At 59.3% G+C, this 27,775-nt stretch overlaps 1 protein-coding gene across 7 annotated transcripts; it reads right to left on the reverse strand.

The window, feature by feature from the left end:
- Positions 1-1,261: 1,261 nt before the first annotated feature.
- On the reverse strand, positions 1,262-23,215 carry CDC42BPG (CDC42 binding protein kinase gamma). 7 transcript variants are annotated; one of them, XM_019035676.3, is made up of 37 exons: positions 22,583-22,889; positions 19,990-20,081; positions 19,827-19,910; positions 18,746-18,841; positions 18,313-18,461; positions 17,688-17,781; positions 17,243-17,443; positions 16,864-17,112; positions 16,295-16,374; positions 15,134-15,231; positions 14,959-15,039; positions 14,655-14,758; positions 14,376-14,555; positions 14,020-14,109; positions 13,758-13,879; positions 13,605-13,677; positions 13,307-13,413; positions 13,109-13,223; positions 12,689-12,837; positions 12,526-12,614; positions 12,185-12,237; positions 11,998-12,096; positions 11,860-11,919; positions 11,491-11,596; positions 11,086-11,219; positions 10,864-11,003; positions 10,688-10,769; positions 9,765-9,981; positions 8,456-8,518; positions 7,732-8,331; positions 5,944-6,041; positions 5,785-5,869; positions 5,536-5,656; positions 5,308-5,425; positions 4,929-5,052; positions 4,728-4,813; positions 1,262-2,782 (listed from the first exon to the last, which is right to left on the reverse strand). In XM_019035676.3, the coding sequence occupies exons 1-37, from the start codon at positions 22,740-22,742 to the stop codon at positions 2,726-2,728; spliced, it is 4,656 nt and encodes a 1,551-aa protein (XP_018891221.1). In that variant the 5' UTR covers positions 22,743-22,889; the 3' UTR covers positions 1,262-2,725. The 7 variants fall into 7 exon arrangements, with proteins under 7 accessions (XP_018891221.1, XP_055210412.1, XP_055210413.1 ...); XM_055354437.2 differs by having other exon boundaries at positions 11,491-11,650; XM_055354438.2 differs by having other exon boundaries at positions 13,999-14,109.
- Between the last annotated feature and the right edge of the window lie 4,560 nt (positions 23,216-27,775).

Consider the following 27,775-nt stretch of genomic DNA (forward strand, 5'->3'; position numbering starts at 1 on the left):
AGGCCCTGGGAGGGCGGTCCCTCTGGACATCGCCAATACGGGTATGCATGGAACAAGCTAAGAGAAAGTCATCTCATGGGTGGAGGGGAGGGAGTCAAAGGGGAATTCAGCCCCTAATTTCTTTTCCAAAAAATTTTGTGTATTGTTGTAATTAAAATTAATTTAAAATAACACCAGCTAGTATATTCTTTTTTGCTTGTTTGTTTGTTTTGAGATAGAGTCTCACTCTGTTTGCCAGGCTGGAGTGAAATGGCACGATCTCGGCTCATTGCAAGCTCCGCCTCCTGGGTTCAAGCGATTGCCTGCCTCAGCCTCCCGAGTAGCTGGGACTACAGGCACGCACCACCATGCCCAGCTAATTTTTGTATTTTTAGTAGAGATTGGGTTTCACCATGTTGGCCAGAATGGTCTCAATTTCCTGACCTTGTGATCTGCCTGCCTTAGCCTCCCAAAGTGCTGGGATTACAGGCGTGAGCCACCATGCCCAGCTAGGTAACACTCTTGACTTAAAAAGTTTAATCTAGGGGGCAATGGAAAAATAAATAAATAAAAACAAAGTTTAATCTAGATCAGGTGCAATGGCCCACCCCTGTAATCCCAGCACTTTTGGGAGGCCGAGGCTGGAGAGTCACTTGAGGTCAGGAGCTCAAGACCAACCTGGGCAACATAATAAGACCTTGTCTCTACAAAAAAAAAAAAAAAATCCACCAGGCATGGGCCTGTAATCCCAGCTAGTTGGGAGGCTGAGGCAGAAGGATCACTTGAGCCCAGTAATTCAAGACTACAATGAACTATGATTGCACCACTGCACTCCAGCCTGGGTGACAGGGCCATGTTAGGCAACAGGGTCGTGCCATGTTGTGCAGGCTGATCTCAAATTCCTGGCCTTAAGTGATCCTCCCACCTTGGCCTCCCAAAGCGCTGAGATTACAGGCGTGAGCTACAGTACCCTGCCAAATAACATTTTTGACACAACTGTACCACAAAGTAGGTGACTTAAACAACATAAATTAATTGTCATGGCCAATTTTTTACTTTTTGTAGAGACAGAGTCTCGCTATATTGCCTAGGCTGGTCTCAAACTCTGGGCTCAAGCAATCCTCCTGCCTCAGCCTCTCAAAGTGTTATGATTACAGGTGTGAGTCACTGTACCAGGACTGGCTTCTTATTCTTAAGACATAATTGCTGAAATATTTAGATGTGAGATTCAAGATGTCTGCAACTTACTTTCAATGGTTTAGCAAAATATATGCTATATAGATAGGAAGCAGAAGCAGCAAAATGTTTATTGGTGGATCTAGGGGAAGAGTATATGGAGTTCATTTTTTTTTTTTTTTTTTTTTTGAGACGGAGTCTCGCTCTGTCGCCCAGGCTGGAGTGCAGTGGCGCGATCTTGGCTCACTGCAAGCTCCGCCTCCCGGGTTTACGCCATTCTCCTGCCTCAGCCTCCCGAGTAGCAGGGACTACAGGGACTACAGGCACCCGTCACCACGCCCGGCTAATTTTTTGTATTTTTAGTAGAGATGGGGTTTCACCGTGTTAGCCAGGATGGTCTCGATCTCCTGACCTCGGGATCTGCCCACCTCGGCCTCCCAAAGTGCTGGGATTACAGGCGTGAGCCACCGCGCCCGGCATCTTTATTGGTTTCTTGCTGCCTCACAGAGCATCAGGGTCTGTCCCTCCTGGGAATGTGGCATTTGAGGAAATAAATACTTATTTTGCCCCCCACACTTCAGTGGGGGGAGGTTTAATAAAAATAGTAATATAATAACAATATAATGACTGTGATCAATAGTAAAATGCACCCTAGTTTCCCCTAATACACAACTCGTTGAAGATTCGAGAAAAACGACCCCCTTTCTGGGAAGGGCCAGAGTGTGCCTGGAGACCCTCCAGTGGCCCCCACTGGGTACCCATCTCCCACCAAAAAGCCCTTATAAATACCCTCCCCATCCTGTCCCTGTCCAGGATTCTCTTCCCCCATGGGAGGATTGGCTGACAGTGTCAGCCCCGCCCACCGCACCCCTCCCCAGAGAAAGGACCCTTTGCTCTCCAGACTCCCTCTCTCCTCCATCCCTCTTTTTGTCTCCCTCCTCTTCTTCATCGCTCCTCCTTCGTCCCTCTCCCCTCTTCCTCTGCACGGCTTCTACCTCCTTCCAATTCCTATCACCTCCTCCTCCACTTCCTTCCTCCTATCCTGTCTCTCACCTCCTTCACCTACATCCTTTCCCTCCTTGTCTATCTTCCCTTCCTCTGGATCACAGCCTGTTTTTCTCACCCAGATGCTAAGCAGAGACCGGGAAATGCCCCATCTTGGCCTCAGCTGGGAGTCAGACAGTCCACAGATAAGACCTCCAACCTGTTCCCAGAGACCCAGTCCCTCTCCATCCCTCATCCCAACTCTTACAAGCCTCTGGGGGCTTGGCACTGGAAATAAGAGCTTTGGCACAATCACCCCTGGACACCAGAACAAAAGGGGCCATTCTATTCCCAATGGCTTAGAAAGGCTGGGGCTGGGAACAGAGGAGTAAGGCAGGATGAGGGCTGGGAGTCAGGACCCCCAAGTCCTGGGAACCCAGGCAAGTCTCCCAGTCATTGCCCAGCCCGGGTCCTCCCTGAGTCCGAATTTCCATGTCCCGGACCAGCCGGAGTATGGCATTCCTCAAGCTCTTTGCTCCCTCATGTCCTTCTGCCCTGGGATTGGGGTGGGCCCTAACAGAGGGCATCAAGGAGAGCTCTCCAATTCAGGGGATAGGGGGAGGCTTCGGGGCCGTTCTGAGACCTGCAGGAGAAAGAAAAGGAAGTCAAGGGGTAGGATCAGGAAGAACTCTTTCCTCATAGGGCCGGTGGCTCCTGGAGGCCCCCTTAGGACCCATCACCCACTGTATCAGGGCCCCTGGAGGAAGCCAGATGTGAGGTGAGGAGTAGAGGTGGTAAATGGGTCACTGGAAGAACCTGGAGAGCTCCTACTTAACTTTGAATGGACTCAAAGTCCTTTTTTTTTCTTTTTTTCTGAGACAGAGTCTTGCTCTGTCGCCTAGCCTGGAGTGCAATAATGGCATGATCTTGGCTCACTGCAACCTCTGCCTCCCAGGTTCAAGTGATTCTCCTGCCTCTGCCTCCCAGGTAGCTGGGATGACAGGCATGCACCACCACGCCTAGTTAATTTTTGTTTTTCGTTTTTTTTTTTTGGAGACAGAGTCTCGCTCTGGAGGCTGGAGTGCAGTGGCATGATCTTGGCTCACTGCAACCTCCGCCTCCCAGGTTCAAGTGATTCTCCTGCCTCGGCCCACCAGGTAGCTGGGATTACAGGCATGCGCCACCAGGCCCAGCTAATTTTTGTATTTTTAGTAGAGACAGGGTTTCACCATGTTGGCCAGGCTGGTCTTGAACTCTTGACCTCAAGTGATCTGCCTGCCTCAGCCTCCCAAAGTGCTGCGATTACAGGGGTGAGCCACAGCGCCCAGCCTCAAAGTCCCTTTGTTCATTCATTCCATTCTTCCTTCAGTTGACACACATGCTTTACTCTGGGCAGAAGAATGAAGCCTGACCCCCATCACCAAGAAGGCCACAGTCAAGGGAGGAGAACAGGCACCAGAAGAAACCCACGGCACAGCAGGAGCTGCAAGGAAGGTGTGGAGGGAGCGGGGTGGCAAAGGTGGCACCAGCCCCAGGGAGGCAATGACTACCTGACCAAGCGGTCAGGAAGGCTCCTTTGAAGATGATCCTGGTGGGTCACCCGGAGGGCAGTCTGGTGTTGGTTAAGGTGAAGATAGAGAAAAGGCATTCAAAACAGAGGGGACTGCAGGCGCAAGAGCCTGCAGGCGTGGAAGAACATGGCAAGCCCCAGGGCTCCAAGTGGCCTGGTGTGACGGGAGTGGGTGGATGTGTGTGCTGTAGACGTGGCTGCAGGGGGAATGGGAACCTCCCCGGCTTCTCTTAGGTTTTCCCCTGTCCTCATTCAGAATGGACTGCTCCCTCCTCTGACCCCCCAACTCCCTGCTGTGGACTGGGCCTCTATTAAGAATCCCAAGAGTGGCCGGGCATGGTGGCTCACATCAGTAATCCCAACACTTTGGGAGGCCAAGGTGGGCGGATCACTTGAGGTCAGGAGTTCGAGACCAGCCTGGCCAACATAATGAAACCCCATCTCTACTTAAAATACAAGAATTAGCTGGGCATGGTGATGCATGCCTGTAATACCAGCTATTTGGGAGAGGCTGAGGTAGGAGAATCGCTCGAAGGTGGGAGGTGGGGGTTGCAGTGACCGAGATTGTGCCACTGCACTCCAGTCTGGGTGACAGAGTGAGACTCCGTCTGGGAAAAAAAAAAAAAAAAAAAAAGAATCCCAAGAGCTCCCCTTCTGTGGCACCTTCCCCATGCCAGGTACTATGCTGAGCCCTTCGCAGGTATCATCAGCTCATGCAGGCCTCCCAGAAACCACATCATTTTACAGGTGAGACAAGATCAGGGAGGTTGGGCATTTTGCCCAGAGCCACACAGCTGGAACAGTCAGAGCCAAGATTCCCACCTAGGCTGGCCTGCATCCAGGATCCTGCTGGTGCCCACTGGTGGGGTGAGACAGGTAAGAATCTGCATCTCGTAGAATAGAGGGCAGGGATGGGCTCAGCTTGTTCCCTAGCCTAGGTCACTGTGCAAGGCCTAGCATAAAACAGAACTGCCTGACGTTTGAATAGGGGACGGACAAGCCTCCCGGACCCGCTCACCTGCATTAGGGAGGTTGCAGGGCTCAGCGATCCCTGGGGGCAGGACACAGACTCGCTGGACAGGGATGTCCAGGGTTTCCTCTTCACTGCTCCAGCAGCAGACGAGGAGACAAAAATACCAAGATCAGATTTCAGGGATCCAAAGGGGATAGAAACTTGGGGTGGGGGGTGGCACACTGGAGGCTGAGGGGCTGCCCTTACTGGGGTCTGCGTCTCCACCGAGGCCTTCGCTGCCCATGGAGGCTGGGCGCCGCAACGCCTCGGAGAAGCTGTGGGGCCGCTGTGGGCCGGAGCCGCGGGCAATTCGGCCCTTCTCTTCGGGAGCCTGTTGGGTGACAGTGCGGAGGAGCTGGGACTAGGAGGCACAAGGAGGACAAGAGGCCCAAGGCACAACAGACCAGGACAAATGAACGCCACTGGGCCCCCACCCTGGTTTTACTTAAGTCCCAGGTAGCAGAAGGGTGAGTCCCAGGCCTTAGGAGTAATTACAGCGGCCCGTGATTGGCTAGAGCTCACCACAGAGGCCGGTGATTGGCTCAGCCTCACCAGAGTGGCTTGTGATTGGCTCCAGAGGACTAACCGGGGACTTGTCCCTGGCGCCTGGCCGCCCGTTGGCAGGGCCCACGTGTACTAGGTGGTTGAAGTTGGTAGGCGGCGAGATGAGCTTGGAGCGCACAAAAGGGTCCTTCAGCATCTCCCTGTGGGCGGAGGTGTAGGTAGTGGGTGGCGAAGCTCCACCCTCCCTTCGACCCGCCCACAAGCGGAGGCGGCCCCGCCCAGCCTCAGCCCCAGCGTCGTGCACGCGCACCTGCGCTGCTGCTTCTGCTGCTCCTCCGACACGCGGAAAAAGAAGCGGCGCTTGCTCTTGGTGCGGAACAGCTGGCGCCGGCTGTTGTCGGTGAGGTCCGGGATGTCGAACTCGTCCTTCTCTGTGGGAGAAGTGGAGAGCTGGGCTGTGCTCACACGTTCCCGGGGCCCAGTCAGCTGGCATTCAGGGCCACACAGCCACACGTGCGCACTGGTGAACGCACACACCCGTACACGCGCACTCCCTCACCTGCCAGCTGGTTCCTGAGGTAGGTCAGGCGGACCTTCTCGGTGCCGTAGAGGAACAGGGAGCCCTCTGGATTGAGGGGCCGCACCTGAGGCAGCAGGCACAGCGGTCAGGCCACGCCTCCACCCCCGGCGCTACCCCAGGGCTCTGGCGGACCCTCACCTTCTTGAGCGGCACGGTCTGCACCCATTCTGCCCTCCTCACGTCAAACACATCGATGGAGTTCTCGCTGAACACTGTCAGGTAGGGGGCCGCATACCCTGCGGGCACGCCAGGCACCTCTGAGCTGTTTCCCCCGTTCCACAGGGAACACCTTGTCCCCTGCCACAGCACAGTAACTACCATGCCCCACGCTAAGGTCCTTCCTCTGAAGACTCCCTGTCGCCCGGCCCAGCCTCCACATCAAATCAGAGATAACCCTGGACCACTCACCACATGCCTGGCTCAGTTCTAAACATGACATGCTTTTCCTCCCTTAATTTTCTAACAACTCTGAGCAAGTACTACTGTTATAATCCCTAATTTCCAGATGAGGGAATGGAACCCCTGGAGCCATGTGATGGTCAAGGTCAGGTCACTCAGCTGGTCCTGAGAGCTGCGATTTGGCCCTGGGCAGCTTGGGTGATATGCAGCACCCAACCTGCAGGCCCCACCCCAAAGAGCCATTGCTCACGAAGGACACTCTGCCCCTCTCTTCCAGCCCTTATCCATCATGCTAGTTACTTGTGCACGCACCAGACTGCCCCACTGCCTCATTCATTCATTCACTCTTCCACTCATTCCTCCAAACCCATCGCCCCTGGAGTGTGCCACCCTGGGCTGGGTGCTTGATGTGGATGAGGAAACCAGCCCCGGCCCATTCTGTGGGACCCCAGTGCACCAAGCCAGTCATGAAGTGGAGGTGATGAGAGCCGTGACACAGGTCTGGACGGAGAGATAGTGGGGCAAAGAGAAGGAAAGGACCAATGATGGGGAGGCAGGGCGGGGAGCACGAAGGCAATGGTGACCACATCAATCACAACGGTCATCTTTGGAGCGCCTACCAGCTCCAGGCCCTGAGCTGACACTGGGGTGGTACCTAGTTAAGAGTTTGCCAGGTACAGGCCGGGGCCGATGGCTCACACCTGTAATCTCAGCACTTTGGGAGGCCGCGCGGGAGGATTGCTTGAGTCCAGGAGTTTGAGACTCCCAGCCTGCGCAATATGGCGAAACCCCGTCTCTGAAAAAATACAAAAATTAGGCCGGGCGCGTTGGCTAATGCCTGTAATCCCAGCACTTTGGGAGGCCAAGGCAGGTGGATCACGAGGTCAGGATTTCGAGACCAGCCTGGCCAACATGGTGAAACCCCGTCTCCACTAAAAATACAAAAATTAGCTGGGTGTGGTGGCGTGCACCTGTAGTCCCAGCTACTAGGGAGGCTGAGGCAGTAGAATCACCTGAACCCGGGAAGCAGAGGTTGCAGTGAGCCGAGATCACACCACTGCACTCCAGCCTGGCGACAGAGTGAGACTCTTCTGTCTCAAACAAAAAAAAAAAAAAACAAAAATTAGCCAGGCGTGATGGCACACACCTGTGCCCCCAGTTACTTGAGAGGGTGAGGTGGGAGGATCACTTGACCCCAGGAGGCGGAGGTGGCAGTGAGTCGAGATTGTGCCACTGTACTCCAGCCTGGTGACAGACAGAGACCCTGTCTCAAAAGAAATAAAAAAAAAGTTTGCTAGATACAAACAAAAGGAGAGCGGCTCAGGCAGGAGAGGAGCATGAGCTCAGCCATGGAAAAGGAAGGTCCCCTGCAAGCCACAGAGGGTGGGACAGGGTGTTGTTGGGCTGGAGGATGCAAACTGGCACCAAAGGCCTCCAATGCCAGGCTCATGAGTTGAGGCGGGACCCTGTCTTCACCCACCCACTGAAGGTGCCTGGCCCCCCTGCCAAGCCCTCAGCAGGCCTTACCCCAGCCCATGGGCGCTGCTGGCCACAACAGCTCGTGGCCACGAGACTTGCGGCCTGCACCATCCACATAGATGCCAGCAGTGGTGAAGAGTAGCAGGAACTCGCTGAGGCTAAGCTCCATGGCACCCAGTGCCTCACCCAGGCCCCCACGGGATGGTGGCAGCTCCTCAGGCACCAAACCGGCCCCCAGCGCCAACGGCGCAGCCTCGTTGAGCAGCGGGTAGAGTGCAAAGCCACCGGCGGCGCCCACACATAGCCGGTCGCCCAGCAGCCCCAGGCTCTGCACAGTGGCGGGTGCCTGCAGCTCACGGATGCGGCGCTGCCAGGGCCCAGGGCCCGGGCCCAGCTGGTAGCAGAGCACCTGGCGCTTGACGGCTACACAGAGCACCGGGGTGCGGGCCTGCAGGATGCTTCCAGCTGCCAGCGCCTGGCAGCCTCGAGACTCGGGGATCTTGGCACCTGCTACCTCTATGTTCTCCAGCTCCGCCAGGGCAAAGAGACGCACGCTGGGGCCGCGGCCACACAGCACGACCAGCAGGCCTGCACTGGGGCTCAAGGTCAGCTGCTGCACACGCCGGCACTCCCCCACCTGGAAGATGTCTGCAGGGTTGGCGAGGGGAGAGTGTCACTGGCAGGTGGTTGAAGAGTGGCCCATCCCCATCCTCCTCTGCCCGCTGGGGCTGCCCCTGCCCACGCCCACCCTAGCCCCAGCCTTGATAGGTACCGTTGCTGCGCAGATGGATGACAAAGAGCCCCTCCTCGGTGCCAAGCGCAAGTCGATCCTGGTCTGGCAGAGGGAGGCAGAGGGTCAGAGTTCAGCAGTCCCACTCAATGACACGGAGATTGGGCAGTCCACCTGCCCTGCTGTGCCTGTTTATCTTGAGGAAATGGGGGTGGCAATAATCCCGCTGTCCCTGCCTCACTGACCCTTCTCTCCCAGTCTGGACAGGCTCTTCCAGAGGGGTTGGGGTGAGGCCCATCATCTTGAGCTGTGGGATTTCGGGTAAGTCATGTCACCTCTCAGAGCCTTGGTTTCTCCTTATGTAAACTGGGGACAACGATGGTACTTCCTCACAGAGCAACTCTGAGGAAGCGAGGAAGTGATGCAGGGGAGGGTTCAGCAGAGCCCCTTGCTCAATAAATCCCCTCCCCTCTGGTTCCCGACTGCTCCAGGGACCCACACAACCTCTCCTGTGGCTCCCGCCCTGAGAGCAGGGCCTGGCTCAGGGCCTCAGCTGCTGGGGGACGCCGAGGAGCTCTGTTTCATGCCTCTTTCCCAGCCTTAGTTACAGAAGAGCCCTGATGAGCCCCAGGTTCAAGGCTGAGACAAGTGAAGCTCTTGGCAGCTCCACCCAGGAGATGTTATGAGGCTCTGGGTGGTTCTACAGCAGCTCCCCCAGTCCCCCAGCTTGTAGTGAGACAGCCAGGACTGAACCTTCGTTTCTCTCTTTCTAAAGCCTTTGTTCCAGCTGGGCACGGTGGCCCATGCCTATAATCCCAGCACTTTGGGAGGCCAAGGTGGGTGGATCACCTGAGGTCAGGAGTTCGAGACCAGCCTGGCCAACATGCTGAAACCCCGTCTCTACTAAAAATACAAAAAGTAGCCAGGCGAGGTGGCGCATGCCTGCAATCCCAGCTACTCTGGAGGCTGAGACAGGAGAATCGCTTGAATCTGGGAGGCGGAGGTTGCAGTGAGCTGAGATTGCACTGCTGAGCTCCAGCCTGGGCGACCGAGCGAGACTCTGTCTCAAAAAAAAAAAAAAAAAAAAAAGCCTTTGTTCCTTCCACTTGCTTGAGATTCTTTTGGAAAAAGCAGAAACTGAGGCACAGCGAAATGGAGTGGGGATAAGCCAGGCCCCCTACCTGGGGGCCCAGCCATGCACACAGGAGGCTGGAGCACATACGTGGTGCAAGGCAGTCTGTGTCTCGTGGCTGCAAGGAATGGGCAGTAGCAGTGGCCCTTGGGACTATTCCTAGACACCAGCACTCCCGCAGGCCTGGACTGCTCCCTCCAGTCCCCTCCACCAGCTCACCGAGGATGGCAGCGCAGAGCGTGTGAGGCAGCAGTGGCAGCCCGTTGTCGTAGGCCTCCTTGAGTGTGTACACGGGCCGGGGTCTTGGCCGCGCGTCCAGCAGCAGCCGCTGCAGCTCACCCAGCACCTGCAGCCAGCGTTCCCGCTCCCCCTTGCTCTCCGCCAGCAGCAGCACAGTGCACGTGGTGGGCGGCACTGCCAGCTGGGAGGTCGTCACCTGTGGGCAAGGACCCCAGCTGGAGGGCCGTGGGCCAGAGCCATCTGTCCTCCCTCCGTTCCTGCCTCCAGCAGCCGCTGTGCCCCGGGGGCCTAGCGTGCACTGTCAGCAGCAGGGAGTAGGCCAGACAGGCATACAGACAACTCCAGAGCCATGCGACCAGCGCCATAATGGGGCAAGGACGGGCCTAGTGGGAACACAGAGGGCCCCAAACCGGGGCCGGGAGGTGAAGGATGACTTCCCAGGAGACCAGACATTTCTGCTGAAGCCTGAGGGACGAGTAACTAACCAGGAGTAGTCAAGGTAGGTGAGGGGCTGGGCGCCAGTGCAGGGCCGGCAATTTCGTGCAAAGACAGATGTGAGGGACTGAGAATGTGGTGCACACAGGCACAGGGCGCCCTCAGAACTGGAGAGAGCAAGGTGTGACCAGAGCAGAGACAGGTGCCAAGGGAGAGGGCTGGGAGGCCTGCAGGGTCAGAGCCTTGGGGCCTCAAGGGCTAGGTCAGGAGCACCCCGAGCCCTGCAGACAATGGGAAGCCACAGCAGATCCTAAACGAGGTGAGACCTGGCCAGGTGCTCACGTGGAAAGCGTGCTGTGATTGTGGGCTGGCCCAAGAGGGCAGTATGGAGTGGGGGGACAGTGGCCAGAGCGGGGACAGCATGGGGAGGTGGATGGTGGCTGCTCCATCTCATCCCAGGCACTCACCCTAAAGATGCGTGGCAGGTCCCTGGATTGGGCATGGATGACATCAGAGGCCAGGACGGGGGTAGCCGAGAACTGGGGGTCCCTGGGAGGTTCACAGAACAGGTCAGAAATCTCCCTGTCCCTGACTGCCCCCCTCACCACTAGTCCCTTGCCCCATGCCACTGCCCGGCACCTACCTCAGATCTAGGACCTGCAGGAGGGCCCCGCTGGGTGGGCTGAGCCTCGGGTCAGGGGCGTCAAACAGCAGCAGGCGTGAGTCACTCAGGGCAGCAAACACGCGCTGCCAGCCCCGCCGGACGCCTGAGGGCCGCGGCACCTGGCGGAAAGGCAAGCATGGGAGGGCTGCAGGGACCCTCAGCCCCCCATGCCCATCTTCCCCTCCCTCGGCCCCCACTCACCGACAGAAAGCCCTCATAGGCAGTGCCTGTGCCTGTTTCGGGGTGTACTCCCAGGGCTGTGCGGAGGAGGTCAGGGGGCACGGGGCAGGGTGGGGCCTGTGGGGCACAGGTTGTGTGACAAAAATAGCCGCAGGCTGTGGGGAAAGTGGAGAAGGTGGATGAGGTGAGGCTGGGAGGGGACAGCCCCAAATCAGGACTGGGGCATGTCCAGAGCCAGCTTCCCTGAAGCCACGGTGGCACCTGAACTGTCCCCAATTCCTCATCAAGTGAGAAAAGGAACAAAGCTGAGCAGGAGGAAATTTGACCAGCAGGTGCCAGTGACCCTGGGATGGGAGAAATAGCCTGGGTATGCCAGGGCCACACACCTGGGACCGTGGCTGGAGCATAGTGGGTGGGGACTCTCACCATCACAACCCAGGCCCTGGCGGCCCAGGCCCAGCATCAGCGAGGTGCAGCGGAGACACTTGGTCGGGGATGGGAAGCTCCGGGGGCGCAGCGTGTGTGAGCCGGGCTGGGGAGGGGGACAGCCATTATCCAAGGCCTCCCAGGGCCCCATGCCCCATCCCTGAGGGGTCAGGAAAGACAAGGGGCTGAGCCAGGCAACAGTGACCTCCGAGTCCCAGCCAATCTATGGCGGCAGGCAAGCTCATCGCCACCACCTCCACCCCAATTGTGCCTGCTGGCCACGATGCACGTGGAGTGTCCCCACAGTGCCCATTCAGCCTGGCAGAACTGCTTGGTGCCCCCACCCCGCTTGCCCCTCTGGGCACTGACCTTAGCAGGAAGACCTTCTGTAGAGGCTGTGTTGGAAGTGGGTGCTCTGGGGAACACAGCCTGCAGGAGGGTGGGGGAGCAGGTGAGACGGGCAAGGGCGGGGCCCAGGCCCCCTACTATGGACCCACCTGTCCTCACCCCCATGCGCAGGCTGCGTCGGCCCTCCGGCCTCAGCTCTGGTTCCCCTCCATGCCTTGTGGCCTCTCCTGAGATGCCAGGGTCCTTGGCAGAATCCTTCTGGGGATGGGAGAGAGAGGAGCAAAGTCAAGGTCCCTGTGCCTCTCCCAGGACTTCTCCCCAACAAGCCCCTTGGCCTGGTCCTTACCTCTGAGCTCCGGAAGGACAGGAAGGGAATCAGGGAGTTTAAGGGCTTGGTGTCTGTAAAGAAAGGGTGGGTCACTGGCCTGGGGTCCCTGGCCTGAGGAACTAGGGGCCAGGAGGGGCCTCAGTTCCCACCTCAGTAAAATGGGAAATGACCACAGGGTGGGGCAGGGCTGGGCACAGCAGGCACTCCAGAAGTGCTGGTCACAGATGATGGAGTAAGCGGCAGAGTCCAGGAACAGACTCCTGTCTCCACCACCCTGCCAGGCCATCGTGGAGCCCCCCTGGCAAGTGGGAGGCCGTGGGGGAGCCTGGCTCCGGGGCAAGCAGTTGGCAGCCACTCACCCACTGGCCCTCGGGCCCGCAGCTCCTCCCGCAGCATGGCGAGCTCCTGTTGCAGGGCCTGGCTCTGCTTCTCGGCCTCCTGCAGACGGCTGGGGAGAACGGCAAGGGCTCGCCACTGGCCTTTGTGCGGGCCCTGGCCCCCAGTGCCTGCCCCTAGCCTCACCGCTCAGCCTGCAGCTGGGCCTCCTGCACCTGCGTCAGCCGCTCCTGCAGGCCCTGCTTGGCGCGGATCTCGGCCTCCAGCGCTGACTGCAGCTCCAGCCTGGCTGAGGCCTCCATCTTCTGCAGTCGCCGCGCCTTCCACTGGTGGTCCTGGTGGCCACGGAGAACCCGTATAAGATGTTTTCTAGGCCTGGCTGCCTCAGGGACCCCCTGCTACCAGAGCATCCTGCTACCCATGCCACCCAGCCAGGCTCAAAGCTCCAGCTCAGCCAATGACCCACTGTGAGCTCAGGGAAATCACTATCTCCCATGAGCTCAGTGTCCCCACCTCCAGTAGTGACCTTTAATAGCAGGGATGCTGAGCTCAGGGAAGGTCAGTGACTTGCCCAAGCCAGCCCCCAGGGGCATCTCTGGGGCTCACCAGTGGCCGGGCAGGGAGCGTCTGGGTGCCTACGTTCCTCAAGGACTCCAGCTCCTCTGCCATCTTGGTGGCCAGGGCCTGCAGGTAGCCTCTTGAGACCTTCTCATCGTTCACCCTGATTGGGAAGGGGCTCAGGGTCATGGGCTGGGCCCTCAGTCTCGCCTGCGTTCCCCACCCCGACCTACCCCTGGCACCCACCAGCTGAGGATGTCGGCGAGCTGGGCCTCCCAGTTGCTCTCCGTCTCCCGCCGCTCACCCTCCAGCCGCTGCTTGCTCTCCTGCTCCTGGGCCAGCTCTGCTTCTAGCTGGGGCCGGCCAGAGGAAAGGTCAGCCCCAGGCCCCAGCAGTCCTGGGACTGCCGTCTCCCTGTAGGTACCCCAGCACCCCGAGCCCCATCCATGTCCACCCTGCTCACTGGCTACAGCTTGCCCACCCCCCAACTGGCTCCCCATTGCCTTGTCCGTCTGTTGTGCCCTCCGTCCGTCCCCCTGCTCACCCGCTCCTGCTCCTGGCTCAGCCTCCGGTTTTCCTCCTGCAGCTGGCACAGAGCCTCCTCCTTACCACTCGGCCTGGGGAGGAGAAGGCCAAGGCCGTGACTCACCACCCAGGCCAGGCCCGGCCCCTCCCTGCCACCAGCTGCCTGGCTCACCTGTGGCTGTGGGCCTGCTCCAACTGCTCTCGCAGGGCGGCCACCTCCTTCCTCAGTTGGGCCTCCAGAGGCCCACCCTCGGGGGATCCCATCCCGTTGGTCTCAGAGGCTGTGTGGATGGTCTTGGGGACATGGAGGGGGTCAGGGCAGAGACCCAAGATGCCATGGCCCACCCACCTGGGACACAGGCCTGGCCCTGAGGCTCTGAGTGGGGTCAGGCTGGTGGGGAAGCACCTCTTACCAAGGGGGAGGACTTGACTACCTTGGCCTGGGAAGACTCCTCAAGGCGTTGCTCCCACTGTCCCTGCAGCTGCGTCACCTGCCGGCTCAGGGAGGACACCTGGGCCTCCAGCTGTGAGGGGTGCAGAGGCAGGCCACTGCCAACTCTGCCCTCGGCAGCCCCTCTGCCCACCTTGCCATGGACTCCAGACTCTGCCAGCCACAGTGGACGTGAGGAGGCATGGACTCCCAGACTGCCCCGTCCCAGCCACCATCCCCTGGCCTAGCCTCTACCAGCTACAACCAGGGGGCAGCATCTCCCACCAAGCTCCCCATGCTCCCTCCAGGCACACTGGGGGCAGGGCCCAGGTGCTGTCCCTACCCACCCTGGTCACCCACCTCCCTCTGGGCATCCCGGGCTTCCTCCAGCTGGGAGCTCAGGGCCCGGGTCTGGCTAGCTGTAGCCGCCTCTCTCTCCTGGGCCTCCTGTAGCCTCTGAAGCAGCTCCTCCTGCTGCCCCTGGGCCCTGCAGAGCTCCTGCTCCTGAGCCTGCAGCCCTGCCCGACCCTCGGCCAGCTCCTGAGGCAGGGGAGGGAGCGGGGAAGGACAAGGCCCAGAGTCAGCCATGAACTGTCCATGGAGCCCAGGGCCACCTCACCCACCTCACCCAGCCCTCACCTGGTGAAGTCGGTCAAGCTCCTGCCGTAGGTCACTGTCCTGACCTGGGCTACCAGCTGGGGGCCCATCCGTCTGGGACAATGAGGCCTTGTCCCTCAGCATCTCTGCCGGGAAGAGTCACTGAGACCTCGAGTGCTGGCGGCCCCAGCCTCTCAGGCCAGGAACAAGTCTCCTTGGCCTGTTTCCCACATGCGGGCTCAGAGAGTGTAAAATGCTCCCCCAGGATCATACAGCGTGTCCAGGGCAGGGCAGGACCCGAGCCCAGGTGGGACTCAGCCCCGGAGGGGGTGGGCGGAAGGGATACCTGGCAGCCTGTCCCGCAGAGTCTGCACTTCTTTCTGTAGCTGCTCCAGCTCCCGATGGTCTGTGGGGGCGTGCAGGGCCTCTGGAGGGGAGGTGGTACCCACAGCTGAGTCCACTCCCGCAGCAGCAGACCCTAGGGCTAGCACAACCAGGCCCGGCCCAGCCGCTCCCAGTACCTTGGTGCTTCCTGCTCAGCTCCACCTTCTCCTGCTCCAGACACCGGAGCTTCTGCTCCAGGGCAGCGCAGGCCTCAGAGCTGCTCTCAGGACTGTGACTGTGGGGGGACAGGGGCCATGTGTGTTGGTAGAAACCTCACCCCACAGAGTCTCCTCCATCCTCCTGGACCAAATCACTCATTAATTGTGAAACAGCCAAAACAGACCCTGCCCTCGGGAGACCCCAGACTGGTGCCATGGGTGGCAGCCCGGGGCAGCAGCTTCAGGGCACAGGCTCCGGGTCCAGGCCCAGGTTTAAGCCCTCATCCTGGCCCTTACAAGCTGTATCACCTCGAACCCAATGTATTTTACCCTCAGTTTCCCCAGGGGAAGATGGTGGTGACAAGGCCTCTCCCAAGGGCTGTCGAGGACAGGATGTGGTGACAGTGGCCCGGCTGGTCCTGAGGAGTGGGGATCTGACCCATTTCCTTCCACCTCAGAGCACACTGCACCAGGACCTCACTGCGGTCTCAGGCCAGCCCCTCGAATGGGAGTAGGTGGAGATCATCCCACCCATTTTGAGACAGAGTCACTCTGTCACCCAGGCTGGAGTGCAGTGGCGCAATCTCAGCTCACTGCAACCTCCGCCTCCCGCGTTCAAGCGATTCTCGCTGCCTCAGCCTCCCAAGTAGCTGGGATTACAGGCGCCCGCCACCACGCCCGGATAATTTTTGTATTTTTAGTAGAGATGGGGTTTCACTATGTTGGCCAGGCTGGTCTCGAACTCCTGACCTCAGGCGATCCACCCGCCTCGACCTCCCTAAGTGCTGGGATTACAACCATGAGCCACCACGCCTGGTCCATCCCACCCATTTTACAGAGCCACGAAGTGAGGCCCAGGAGCAGCAGGGGCCTTCGAACCCTGCACCTCTGGCTCTAGGTGCAGTGCACCCTCGCCCTTCGTGGAAGGCGCCATGAGAGCCATGTGCTGGCATGTGGCCCAGCAGGACCTGGGTGTGGCTTCACCAGGACCCCAAGGATGAGGGCTAGAGCACCTGCCACATGCAGATACTGGGGAGCCCTTCTGCCCTCCTTCCCAGGGCCCCAGTGGGCTACGCGCCCAGTGTCCTCCAGGTCAGGCAACCCCGAGCCTCCCACCAGGTGTGTGAGGACTAGCCTCACCTGCCTGAGGTGTAGGTGAAGCCCACAAATGGCAGGTGGTGGCCGGAGAAGGCCCCGTGGGAGGGCGGTGGCAGGGTCCCCTGTGGAGGGAGAGGGAAGGAGAGTCAGAGTCCACAGGCTGAGGCCCAAGGCCCGAGGCCCAGGAGCCCCCTGGGACCAGGTGTGACCACCTCCTGCACAGGTGGGAACTCGGGGGTAACACGGCCCAACCCAAACAAACCCCCAGCTCCCACAAGTCTCCTAGGAGCTGCTGGGAGTTTTCTTCCTTATATGGATTCTAGTTAATAGAATGATACCTGTGGTCAGAGGCCCTTCCCTTGACATAGCCCACCTCAGTGCAGGCAAGCATGGGGAGCCTGTGGGAGATGCTCCCCCACCCCAGTTTGGCTGGAAGAGGCTGGGCCAGTGGATGGCGGCTGGAACGGGTCAGTCTGGGAGTCCATAAATCATAAGCCCCGGTGTCTGAAGGCCTCACCCCCAGCCCACCCCAGTGGACTTCAGAGGGAGGGTTCCCCCAGCCAACAAGGGAGTAGGGCAGCTCCCCTCCTGCAGTGGCCTTTGCCACTCACTGGATGGTTGAGGGTGTCGTCATCCACATCAAAGTTGGAGGTGTCCATGGGCCCCCGCAGCTCAGGAATATAGGGGGCCGTGCTGCTCGCCAGCTGCTCCCAGTCCACGCCTTCGAAGAAAGGATGGTTCCGGAAGTCGTCCAGCCCACCACGGCCTAGCCGCTCTTCCTGGCGACACAGCAGCTGGCGGATCAGGTCTTGGGCGCTGGCTGGCACGTCAGGCACGTCCGGGGGGAACTGCAGGTGGTCCTGTGGGTCGGGGGAGGGGGCAGGCTGGGTCAAGTGTCCAGGAACCCAGCCTCACCTGCCGGTACTTCCAACCACACAGACTCAGGGGTCCCACTGCCCCCTCTGGAAGCCCAGAGCCTGGTGTCCAGACCTCGTGGTTCATGATCTTGCCATAGGTTTCCACCAAGGACTCAGCATAGAAGGGCGTCTCCCCAAAGAGCAGCTCATAGGCGCAGACTCCAAGCGACCACCAGTCACACTGTGGGCCGTAGTGGCCCTTGCCCTCCTCCATGGCCTGCAGGATCTCAGGGGAGATATAGTCCGGCGTCCCTACTGCCACTGATGAATCCACCTGTGGGTGGTGGTGGTGAAGCCATGAGGACAGCTTTGGGCTTGGCTGGGACTGCTGGCCCCTCGCGATGGCCCTGTCACCCCTACTCTGCCAGGCTGGCCTGCTGCTGCCCACCTGGGGCCTGGGTCTCACCCACCTTCCCCGGGCGGCCTGATGCCTCTGCACTAGGCCTGGGGCCTCCCATTTTCCTGAGCGCTTGGCCCGCCTTGTATCCCCTGCTCCCACTCTGGGGCGGGGTCCTTACCATGCCGTTGGTGTTGAGACGCAGGCAGGAGCCGAAGTCAGCCAGGCGAATGTGCCCGTTCACATCCAGCAGGACGTTGTCTGGCTTGACATCCCTGGGGGATGGCAGGCAGGGAGAGTGAGGCGTCTGACCTGTGTGTAAGTGGCCATTTAGGCACACGCCCAGGTGCACATGCACGGTGTGTGCCAGCACCAGCTCACACACATTCCTGTGTGTAGGTGCTCATGTGATGAGCAACATGTGTGTGTGTAGATGATCCCACAGGCCAGAAGGAGGAAGATGGCTACATTGTAGAAAGGATGTGTGGAGACAACCCTTGGAGGTGGCAGAATGTGCTATGGGGGACGCAGGAGTCAGACTTCCCCAGTGCAGACCACAGCTTGGCCACCTGAGAGCCGAGTCACCTTGAGACAGGTGTTTCCCTGTGCTAAGCTCTGACCCCCTCAGCTGCAGGCCGGACACAGCAGCAGCCCCTGCCACAGAGGGCTCTTTGGTATGATTCCAAGGAAGCACACGGATGAGGCACCCAGAGAAGTGCCTGGCATATGGTGAGTGCTCAGCTGACATCAGCTGTCCCCAGCACAGCTGGCAGGGGTTGGGCAGGGCAGCGGGGCTGGGGCCCCACCTGTGGACATAACCCAGCTTGTGCAGCGAGTGGATGGCCAGCACCATCTCAGCCAGGTAGAACTGGGCCAGCTCGGGCGGGAGACGGTCCTCGAAGCGGCTCAGCAGCGTCAGGAGGTCCCCACCGGCATAGTAGTCCATCACAAGGTACTGGAGGTGGGGGACAAGAATCAGACCCGGGGGAAGGGTGCACCTGGCCACTTCATCGCGGTCCTGCAGGGCTCTGGGAAGGCAGGCCTGCATCTCCCAGCAGCTCTGGGCTGGCCAGTTCCCAGCCAGGGCTCAGGCAGGAGGCACCAAGCCCAGGAACTGGTGGGAAGTGGGAGTCTCTTGGTCCCAAGAGGGGTCTCTCTTTGGGCCCAGTGCCCCTGGCCCCAAGGGCCCTCTCCTGTGTCCCTAGGATGCTCCCCTCCAGCCCCGCCACATATCCTCACCAGGTACTCCTCGTCTTGGAAGGCATAGTGCAGAGTGGTCACCCAACGGCTGTCCCCTTTCACGAGCACATCCCGCTCCTCCCGGAAACAGGCTGTCTGCAGCAGGTTTGGGGAAGTAAGGGGTGGGGTGGGATCAGAGCCCAGGATGCCCCCCTTGCCAGCTCAGGGGATGGAGAAAGATTCTGTGAGTCTGGGAGCTCAGATGGAGGTCATAGCTCTACTGTCCCCTGTCTGGCTGCGACTGAGCCCAAGCCCACGCTCTATGTCTCTGGGCCTCAGTGTGACCATATGGAAAATGGGAATGACTCTGCTTGCTTTCAAAAGCGTTTATTAGGCCTGTAATCCCAGCACTTTGGGAGGCCAAGGCAGGCAGATCACTTGAGATCAAGAGTTGGAGACCAGCCTGGCCAATGTGGTGAAACCCCATCTCTACTAAAAATACAAGAAACTTAGCTGGGTGTCGTGGCACACGCCTATAATCCCAGCTACTTGGGAGGCTGAGGCATGAGAATCCCTTGCACCCAGGAGGTGGAGGTTGCAGTGAGCCGAGATCACGCCACCGCACTCCAGCCTGGGTGACAGAGTGAGACTCTATCTTAAAAAAAAGAGTTTATTGTAGGCTGGGCACGGTGGTTCATGCCTGTAATCCCAGCACTTTGGGAGGCTGAGGCAGAAGGATCATCTGAGGTCAGGAGTTCGAGACCAGCCTGTCCAACATAACAAAACCTCATCTCTACTAAAAATACAAAAATTAGCTGGGTGTGGTGGCAGGTGCCTGTAATCCCAGCTACTCGGGAGGCTGAGGCAGGAGAATTACTTGAACTGGGAGGCGGAGGTTGCAGTGAGCCAAGATAGCACCGTTGCACTCCAGCCTAGTTGACAGAGCAAGATTCCGTCTCAAAAAAAAAAAAAAATTTTTAAAAATTAAATAAAGGGTTTATTGTGAGAAGCTGCTGAGGGTAGCACCCTTTGCCTGGTCTGTAGCCTTGCCCGCCCCCCCCGCGCCATAGGCCCTGGCAGCATACACCTCCCCCACACCCATTTGTAGGGTGCCCAAGGGCCCCCCAGACTCCACACTGACCTCAGCCCTCTTCAGCATCTCCCACTTGTGCAGCATTTTCATGGCAAAAATCTGCCCAGTGTCCCTCTGCCTCACCACGGCGACCTAAGGCCACAGGGAGGACCGGGGTGAGCCCAGCCCAGTGTGAACACCTCTCCCCACCTACCCCAGGCCCTTTGCTCACCTCCCCAAAGGCTCCTCGGCCGATCACCTTCAAGATCTCAAAGTCATCTCTTTGCAGACGCAGTTCTTTCACCTTTGATACGAAGGGGCTGGCTGAGGGGACACAGGGCGGGACTCAGAGTGCATGGAGGGAGGGCTCAATTCCCCCTCTCACCTTGGGCAAGCCAGGAGCTGCCGCTCCTGTGAGCCCAGGCAGGGATGACCTCCCCAGGGACAGCCTCAGGCCAAGGGGTTGTGGCAGGAGCTGGTGCTCCTTTGGCCGTGATCAGGAAGTGCGGAAGGTCAGAGGCTGGGCTCAGCTGACCGCCTGGTCCCTGGACCTCCCTGGACCCCTGGCCCCAGACTCTAGGCAGCCTCCATCCCAGGGGCTGATGGGACTTGTAGTCCTGCCCAGTCTGCGGCCTGACTCTGCTTGGCCAGGTCACCCTGGGGACCATGGAGACACCATTCCTACCCCCACCTCACAGTTCTTGGCCCCCTCACAGGTTCAGGCCAGGGCCTGTCTTAGGAAACTGGACGGGTGACATTCCTTATCCCCAGAGAGGCTTCTCTCCCATTCAGGAGCTGTGGGCCTGGGTCCGGGGACCCTGTAGGCATAGAGGTGCCTGGTTGGGGGTGAGGCCTGCAGCCCCTAGGGCAGGGAGGACAGGCTCTATGCTTCCCACGTGGGGTCCCTCAGGCTGGAGGCATGGATGCCAGTCTGCCAAGGTGCCGAGACTCACAAACAGGACAAAGATGCCTTTCCCTGGTGCTAGCACTAGCCCCTGAAGGCGTGAGTGCTCAGGATGCCTCCAGGCCTGACCGGCTCTCTCACTCCCAGCCCTGCCTCCCTGTCTGGACGAAGCTTTTGTCTGGTCAAGAACGTCCTCTTTCCTCACATCCCAGATACCTCCAGGAGGGGCGACTCCAGCCACTCCCAGGCACTTTCCAGGCCTGGATTAGCCCCAGGTTTTGGGAAGGAATTGGGTCTTAGGGAGGCAGGAGTGATCAGTCAGGATGGGGGGCAGCTGTGGTCTGGCGCCCTGCCTCAGTTTCCCCCTGCCAGGAGGTAAACTCCCTGCCAGCTGGGCGGGTCTGTGGGTGGGACAAAGAGCTGTTCCACAGGTTTATCAGGCAGAAGCCCGCAGCGGGGGCGGGGTGGAAACCTCATTACAGAAATTCATTGTCTCTTTCCCAGGTCTGTGTGTGGAGCTGGGGAGGAGCAGCCCCGGGCCTCCCCGTGGGAGTTGAAGCCAGCACCATAGGGACCCACCCGCCAGAAGAGGGCCGAAGCCCAGGCCCACAGGCAGGAGGATCCAGGCCCCTGGACAGGCTGCCTAATCCTCTGGCCTCCCACAGGGCATGGGGGCTCCGGGCAGGAGCAGGGACAAGTAGAGACAAGCAGGAGAGGAATGAGTCACGGCCCTTTGAGTTACCTTGGGAGATTGTCAACAGAGGGCCCCCATGCCGGGGTCCCAGGCAGAGGTGCTGGAGGCAGTCAGGGAGGAGCACACATGTGTGTGCAAACACACACACGTGTGTGGGTGTCATGGGGGGGTGACAACAACACAGGCAGACAGGCATAGCACGGAGGCATACCAGGGAGGCAGGCACAGAGGCAGGGGCCTCTGACTGCCTCGTCCTGGATGGAAGGGTTGGGGCTAGGGGACAACTCCCTGGCACATCTGGGTGGCAGCCTCCCCCTCTACCCCAGGCCTTGTGCCTTCCCAGAGCTCAGGAGTGCCAGGAACGCTAGTTGCCCACTAGGCAAACACCTGCCTCACCCCGCCCTGGCCAGGCCCCCGTGCCTTTTCCCCATGGCCCGGCAGGGTGTGACCAGGGAACCCTCCAGCTGGCGCCAGTGCCCACAGTGGGTTCAGGGTCACCCCGGGCCAGCCACTCCCAATGACTCAGATGAGTCTACCAGGAAAGGTACAGACCCATCTCCAGCTAGGCCCCCCTCCCCGGCCCCGGCGCCACAGCCCCCAAGGAGCTTGGCCAGCAGCCTGCACAGGCCAAGGGTTGGAGATCGGTTCCTGAGTCCAGGCTGCAGTGGTCTTGTACGCAGGGAGCTGGGGGTGTGTGTGTTGGTGGGGGGAAGGTCTGCAAGTGTGTGATACCTACAGATCTGTGTGTTTTGCAGTGCCAATGCGGTCGGGGTGGTCTGCAGCGCTCCCTGGGTCTCTCCATGAGTTGTGTGTCTCAATGCATCCGAGAGGAAGGAGAAACAGAGCCCGTGTGTCAGTGGGTGACATGCATGAGGGTCTGTGTGTGTCCTGCGTCAGGTGTGGCCTGTAAGCAAGGAAATCTGTACGGGACTCTAGGCGGTGCACTGGGTACATGCGTCTGCGGTCGATACCTGAGCACAAGTTGGTGTGTGTGTGCATGTGTCGCGGTCTGTGAGAGGGAAGGAGCGTGTGTGAGAATTGGAGTGAGGATGTGTGCAGGCGAGTGTGCGGGCCGCGGGGGTCCGGTGGTACGCGTCAGGGCCACTGCAGGGAGTCTGCGAGGGAAGCCCGTGGGGGTGCGGGTCCCTGCGGGAAAGTCTGCGGGTGCGGGGGTCTCGGCGCGATATCCCTAGGCCCGCCCCCGCTCCGTGCCGCCCCGCCACTCACCCCAGCTCAGGAACTGCGCCACGCTGCGCTCCCGCCGTAGGGGGCCGCTGCTGAGCTCGTGGTGCAGCGCCAGCAGCAGATCTAGGAGGCCGTCGAGCCCCGGGCAGCCGCCGGCCTCGCCCCGCGCCAGCTGCTCCAGCGCGCGCAGCCGCCGCTCCATGGCTGCGGCCGGAGCCTCGCTGCTCGGCTACAGTCTGGCCGCCCGCATGCCCGCCTGTCGGGCCGTCCGTCAGCCCAACAGTCTGAGGCTCTGTCCGCGCGTCCTCCCCCCACTCTCCCGCCCTCCCCGCTGTCACCTTCCTCCGCCGCCGCCAGCGCGCCCTCACCTGGGCGCCGCGCCCCGCCCCCCGACGGACGGGCAGGTGCGCGCCGGCCAATGGGAGCCGCGGCTGGAGGTGAAGGTGGGGGCGGAGGCGCGCGGGGGCGGGTCCAACTCCCGGCCAGGAAGTGCGGGGGCGGGCCGGGGAGAGCAACTGACTTCTGCGAGGGGCGCGGTGGGGTTCCGCGGGGTCGGAAAGACTCCCCAGGTCCCCGCGCGGCCCCAGACCCAGACTTACCTGGGCCCTCCCTGGGCCCTGACCCAGGAGGCGCGGAGCACTGCAACTTCTCTCGCCCCCTGGGTCGCAGCCGCCTTGCCCTTGGCTAAGAGAGAGGGGCTAGGGACGCCCGCGGCCCTGAGCCGGATGGGAATTGTAGTTCGCTCTCCATGGTTTGCCCGCGCTTGGCACCCATCGCCCCCCCGCCCCCGCCCAAAAAAAAGTTTCTGAATCTTACTTTGATTGTATCATTAGAGTTGACGTGGGAGACAGGAAGTTGGGGTAGGGATGGTCACGCCCATTTGGCAGATGGACACACTGAGGCTTGGGAAGGAGGAAGGGGAATTGAGGGGCTGAGGACAAGGTGGCTCTTAAGTTAGACCCTGGGGTGGAGGTGGAGCTGGGCTGGTACCAACACCACAGGCGTTTTAAGCTTCAGTAGGAGCAGGGCCTGAGGTCTGACCTGGAACGTGAAGGGCAAGGAGAGGTCTGAGATAGGCTGGAGGAGGTTGGGGAGGGGAGGGACTGGCTCTGTCCAGTGGTATTTCTGATTTCTGTCCAGCTGTGTCCAGCTGGGATGGACCAGGCGCCATGAGGAGAGATCAAAGGGTGGGACATATTGGTGGCTTCAGACAACACTTTTTTTTTTTTTTTTTTTTTGAGACAGGGTCTCTCTGTCACCCATGCTGGAGTGCAGTGACGCAATCATAACTCACTGCAGCCTTGACCTCTTAGGCTCCTGCCTCAGCCTCTTGAGTAGCTGGGATTACAGGCATATGCCACCACACCCAGCTAATTTTTTATTTTACTTTTTGGAGACAAGGGTTATTGTTATGTTGACCAGACTGGTCTCGAACTCCTGGGCTCAGGCAATCCTCCCACCTTGGCCTCCCGGAGTTCTGGGATTACAGACATGGGCAACTACACCTGGCCTAGACAACACTTTCTTTCTCTTTTTTGAGACAGGGTCTCACTCTGTCCCCTAGGCTGGAGTGCAGTGGTGCAATCGTAGCTCACCACAGCCTCAACCTCCTGGGTTCAAGTGATCCTCCCACCTCAGCCTCCCGAATAGCTGAGACTACAGGCTCACACCACCAGGCCAGGCTGATGTTTTGTTTTTTGAGATGGAGTCTCACGCTGTCACCCAGGCCAGAGTGCAGTGGCACGATCTCGGCTCACTGCAACCTTTGCCTCCCAGGTTCAAGAGAGTCTCCTGCCTCAGCCTCCCAAGTAGCTGGGATTATAGGCATGTGCCACCACACCCAGCTAATTTTTGTATTTTTAGTAGAGATAGGGTTTTGCCATGTTGGCCAGGCTGATCTCGAACTCCTGACTTCAGGTGATCCTTCTGCCTCGGCCTCCCAAAGTGCTGGGATTACATGCGTGAGTCACTGGGCCCGGCCATGTTTGTATTTTTTATAGAGATGGGGTTTCGCCATGTTGCCTAGGCTGATCTCAAACTCCTGGACTCAAGCAATCTGCCTGCCTCAGCCTCCCAAAGCGCTGGGATTACAGGCTGTAGCCACTGGCCAACACATTATTTCATTAAAAGACCTGTTTAGGGGTTTGCCTCTCCTCTCGTACTGGGACCTTGCTGAGATGGGGGCAGGATCAGGTTGAGGGAGGAGGTGTTCCATGAATGTTTGAAGCAAACAGGGTGTTTCTCCCCACAAAGGGTTTTTCATGTGATTATTTGTTTATTTATTTATTTTAAAGCGACGGGGTTGCACTGTATTGCCACGTTGGCCAAGCTGGTCTGACCTCAGGTGATCCGCCCACCTCGGCCTCCCAAAGTGCTGGGATTACAGGCATGAGCCACCATACCCAGCCTTTTTTTGAGACAGGGTCTTGCTCTGTCACCCAGGCTGGAGTGCAGTGATGCAATCTCAGCTCACTGCAGCCTCAACATACTGGGCTCAAGTGATCCTCCCACCTCAGCCTCCCGAGTAGCTGGGACTGCAAGCCTGCACCACCACGCCTGGTTAATTTTTAATTTTTTTTTTAGAGCTGGGGTCTCTCTACATTGCCCAGGGCTGGTCTCAGACTCGCCCTGCCTCCCATGTGATCTCCCCAGAGGCCCGCCCTGTAGCTACGCAGGGCCCATGGGTTGAGAAATGTTTGGGGAAACAGAGTCTGGGTGTATTACCTAAATCAGCCAGAATGGGATGGGGAGCCAGGATTCAAACCAAACTCTGGGGATCCCCTTCATTGCCTCTGGTCTCCTGGAAGGGAGAGGGGGCAGGAGTTCGGATCCCTCTCACCTGAGAGATTCGGAGCCCTCCTTATAGGGGCGGGGCGGGGGTGGAGCCCACAGGAGGTAGGAAGGGGCTTGCTCACTGAGGCCACACGGGGGCGCCAGAGACCAGAGGAGGGACAGGCGCTCCAGCCAGCATCAGGGAACCGGAGATAGGGAAGGGCTCCTGGGTGGGAAGATGGGCCTCTCCTCCGCTGCCCCTCGTGGACACCCCTGGTGAGGCCTCTGGGCCCTGCCTCACTCCCTGTGTGACCTCAGGCAAGTCCCTTAACCTCTCTGGTAAGTTCTCAGAAAGGTTCATCCCCAGCCATCTGTCCATCCCCAGCCATCTGTCCATCCCCACACAGTATAGCTGAGTGGACACTGAGTTCCAGGACTGAGGCCAGGGCTGTACGGGGCAGGGCTGGGACTGGCATTCGGCACCTCCCGCCTCTCACACGTGATTCTTTCTGGTCCTTTATTAGTTTTTGTCACATCTGTCTTGTAAGCCTCAATTTCCTCGTCTGTAAAAGGGGGTTGGGTCCGGGCATGGTGGCTCATGCCTGTAAGCCCAGCATTTTGGGAGGCCGAGGTGGGAGGATCACTTGAGCCCAGGAGTTCAAGATCAGCCTGGGTGACATAGTGAGACCTCATCTCTACAAACGAACTTAAAAATTAGCTGAGTGTGGTGGTGCGAGCCTGTAGTTCCAGCTACTCGGGAGGCCAAGGTGGGCGGATCACTTGAGCCCAGGAATTCAAGACCAGCCTGGTCAACATGGCAAAACCCTGTCTCTACTAAAAATGCAAAAATTAGCCTGGAATGGTGACACACACCTGCAGTCCCAGCTACTCGGGAGGCTGAGAAAGGAGAATCACTTGAACCTGGGAGGCGGAGGTTGCAGTGAGCTGAGATTGTGCCACTGCACTCCAGCCTAGGTGACAGAGTGAGACCATGTCTCCAAAATAAATAAATAAATAAAAATAAAGGGGGAGGGTTGGGCCCCCTGCTCATTCCTTTGCAGCTCCAATGGAAGGAAGTCCGTAAAGGCTCAGTCTCTTTCTGAGCTTATTCCAGCCTTAGCAAGCAGCCAGGCCTCCAGCCCTGACTGCCCGAAGCAGCTCCAGGGCATGCCACCATGTTGTCTCAGCAGATCTGTTTTCTGATCCTGTGGGGCCAGACCACTAGGGCCACAGCAGCCTTGACCCGCTCCCCACAGAGCCCTGAGCGTGGCACAGCCCAAGGCGCAGCTCACAGGGATGGGTGAGTCTTGACAGGAGACACCCCCGAGAGCCTCAGTCACACCCTGTCCAGGCAGTCAGGCCACTCTCTTTCCTTTCCTTCTCACCAGGGTACCTTCATTCAAATGCCTCCTCCATGGTCGACTACTCCCCAGGTGCAGGAGGGCTCAACTATCCCCCGCAGCCTCTCACTCATCCCGCAAGCCCCTTGGTACTGAGGGACATCACCAGCTCTCTCACCCAGCTCTGTGGGGAGCAGTCACGCTGATAACAGCTTTCAAGTGTAAGGGGCCTCTTGGTAACTTAAAGTGACTTTAGATCTATTATCTTCACAAGGGCCACGCTAGGAGAGAGTTATTACCCTCCTTTACAGACTAATGCATGGAAGCTGGGGAGGGAGGTGGTGCCAGCCTTGAGCTCCTTCCTTGAGTGCAGACTCACCCTGCAGAGGGCAGGTGTGTGGGGGCAGGGAGAGGACCTGAGAACCCAGCATGAGGAAGTGGCAGGGAACCCTGTGTGTGCCCCCAAGGGCATAGCCCTCTGTGGCTGGGAGCCCAGACACAAGGCGGTCAGCGGCATCCTGGCCACATTGGAGGGCTGCTGAGCCCAGGGTTGGAGCGCCCCCTTCCTCAAAGTCCTGAGAATCAGTCTTCAGGGGAAGGCCTAGGATGAGAGTCTCCAGCCCTGGCCTCGGGAAGCAGCTCCCACCAGATGGTTCTTCAGGGCTGGCAGGAATAGCGTCCACCCCCTGCCCTTAGCCACTCTGGAAACGTGCACATGGCATAGTAGCCCACTCCTACCCAGGAGGTCAGGACACGAGAGGCTGGCCTTGGGTCCTGCAGCCCTGCCCGCTGCTGACCAGGCGTGGGGCCTTGGGTAGATCTCTTCCTCTCTCTCTGGACGCTGTCTTTTTGTGTATAATGGAGAACTGCACCTGTTCAGGTGTGAGGGACAAATGAGCTTCCCAGTATGGCCACCAATGGCCGTCCCAACCTTTCTCTGAAGGAGTGTGGGCGGCAATGTGATTGGAGCCGGGGAGCTCCCTAAGCCCACCCTTGAGCCTCAGATTCCTGGCTCTTATTTGAAGGTGCGTCTGTTGGGATGGCTTTGGGAAGGAGCTGATGCAAATGCTAGGGGTGTGGACCCCCCAGTCCCCCAGCTAGTCCTGGCAGCCCCCTCCCCAAC

Source organism: Gorilla gorilla, chromosome 9 (genome assembly GCF_029281585.2).
Source record: "Gorilla gorilla gorilla isolate KB3781 chromosome 9, NHGRI_mGorGor1-v2.1_pri, whole genome shotgun sequence".
NCBI lineage: Eukaryota > Metazoa > Chordata > Mammalia > Primates > Hominidae > Gorilla > Gorilla gorilla.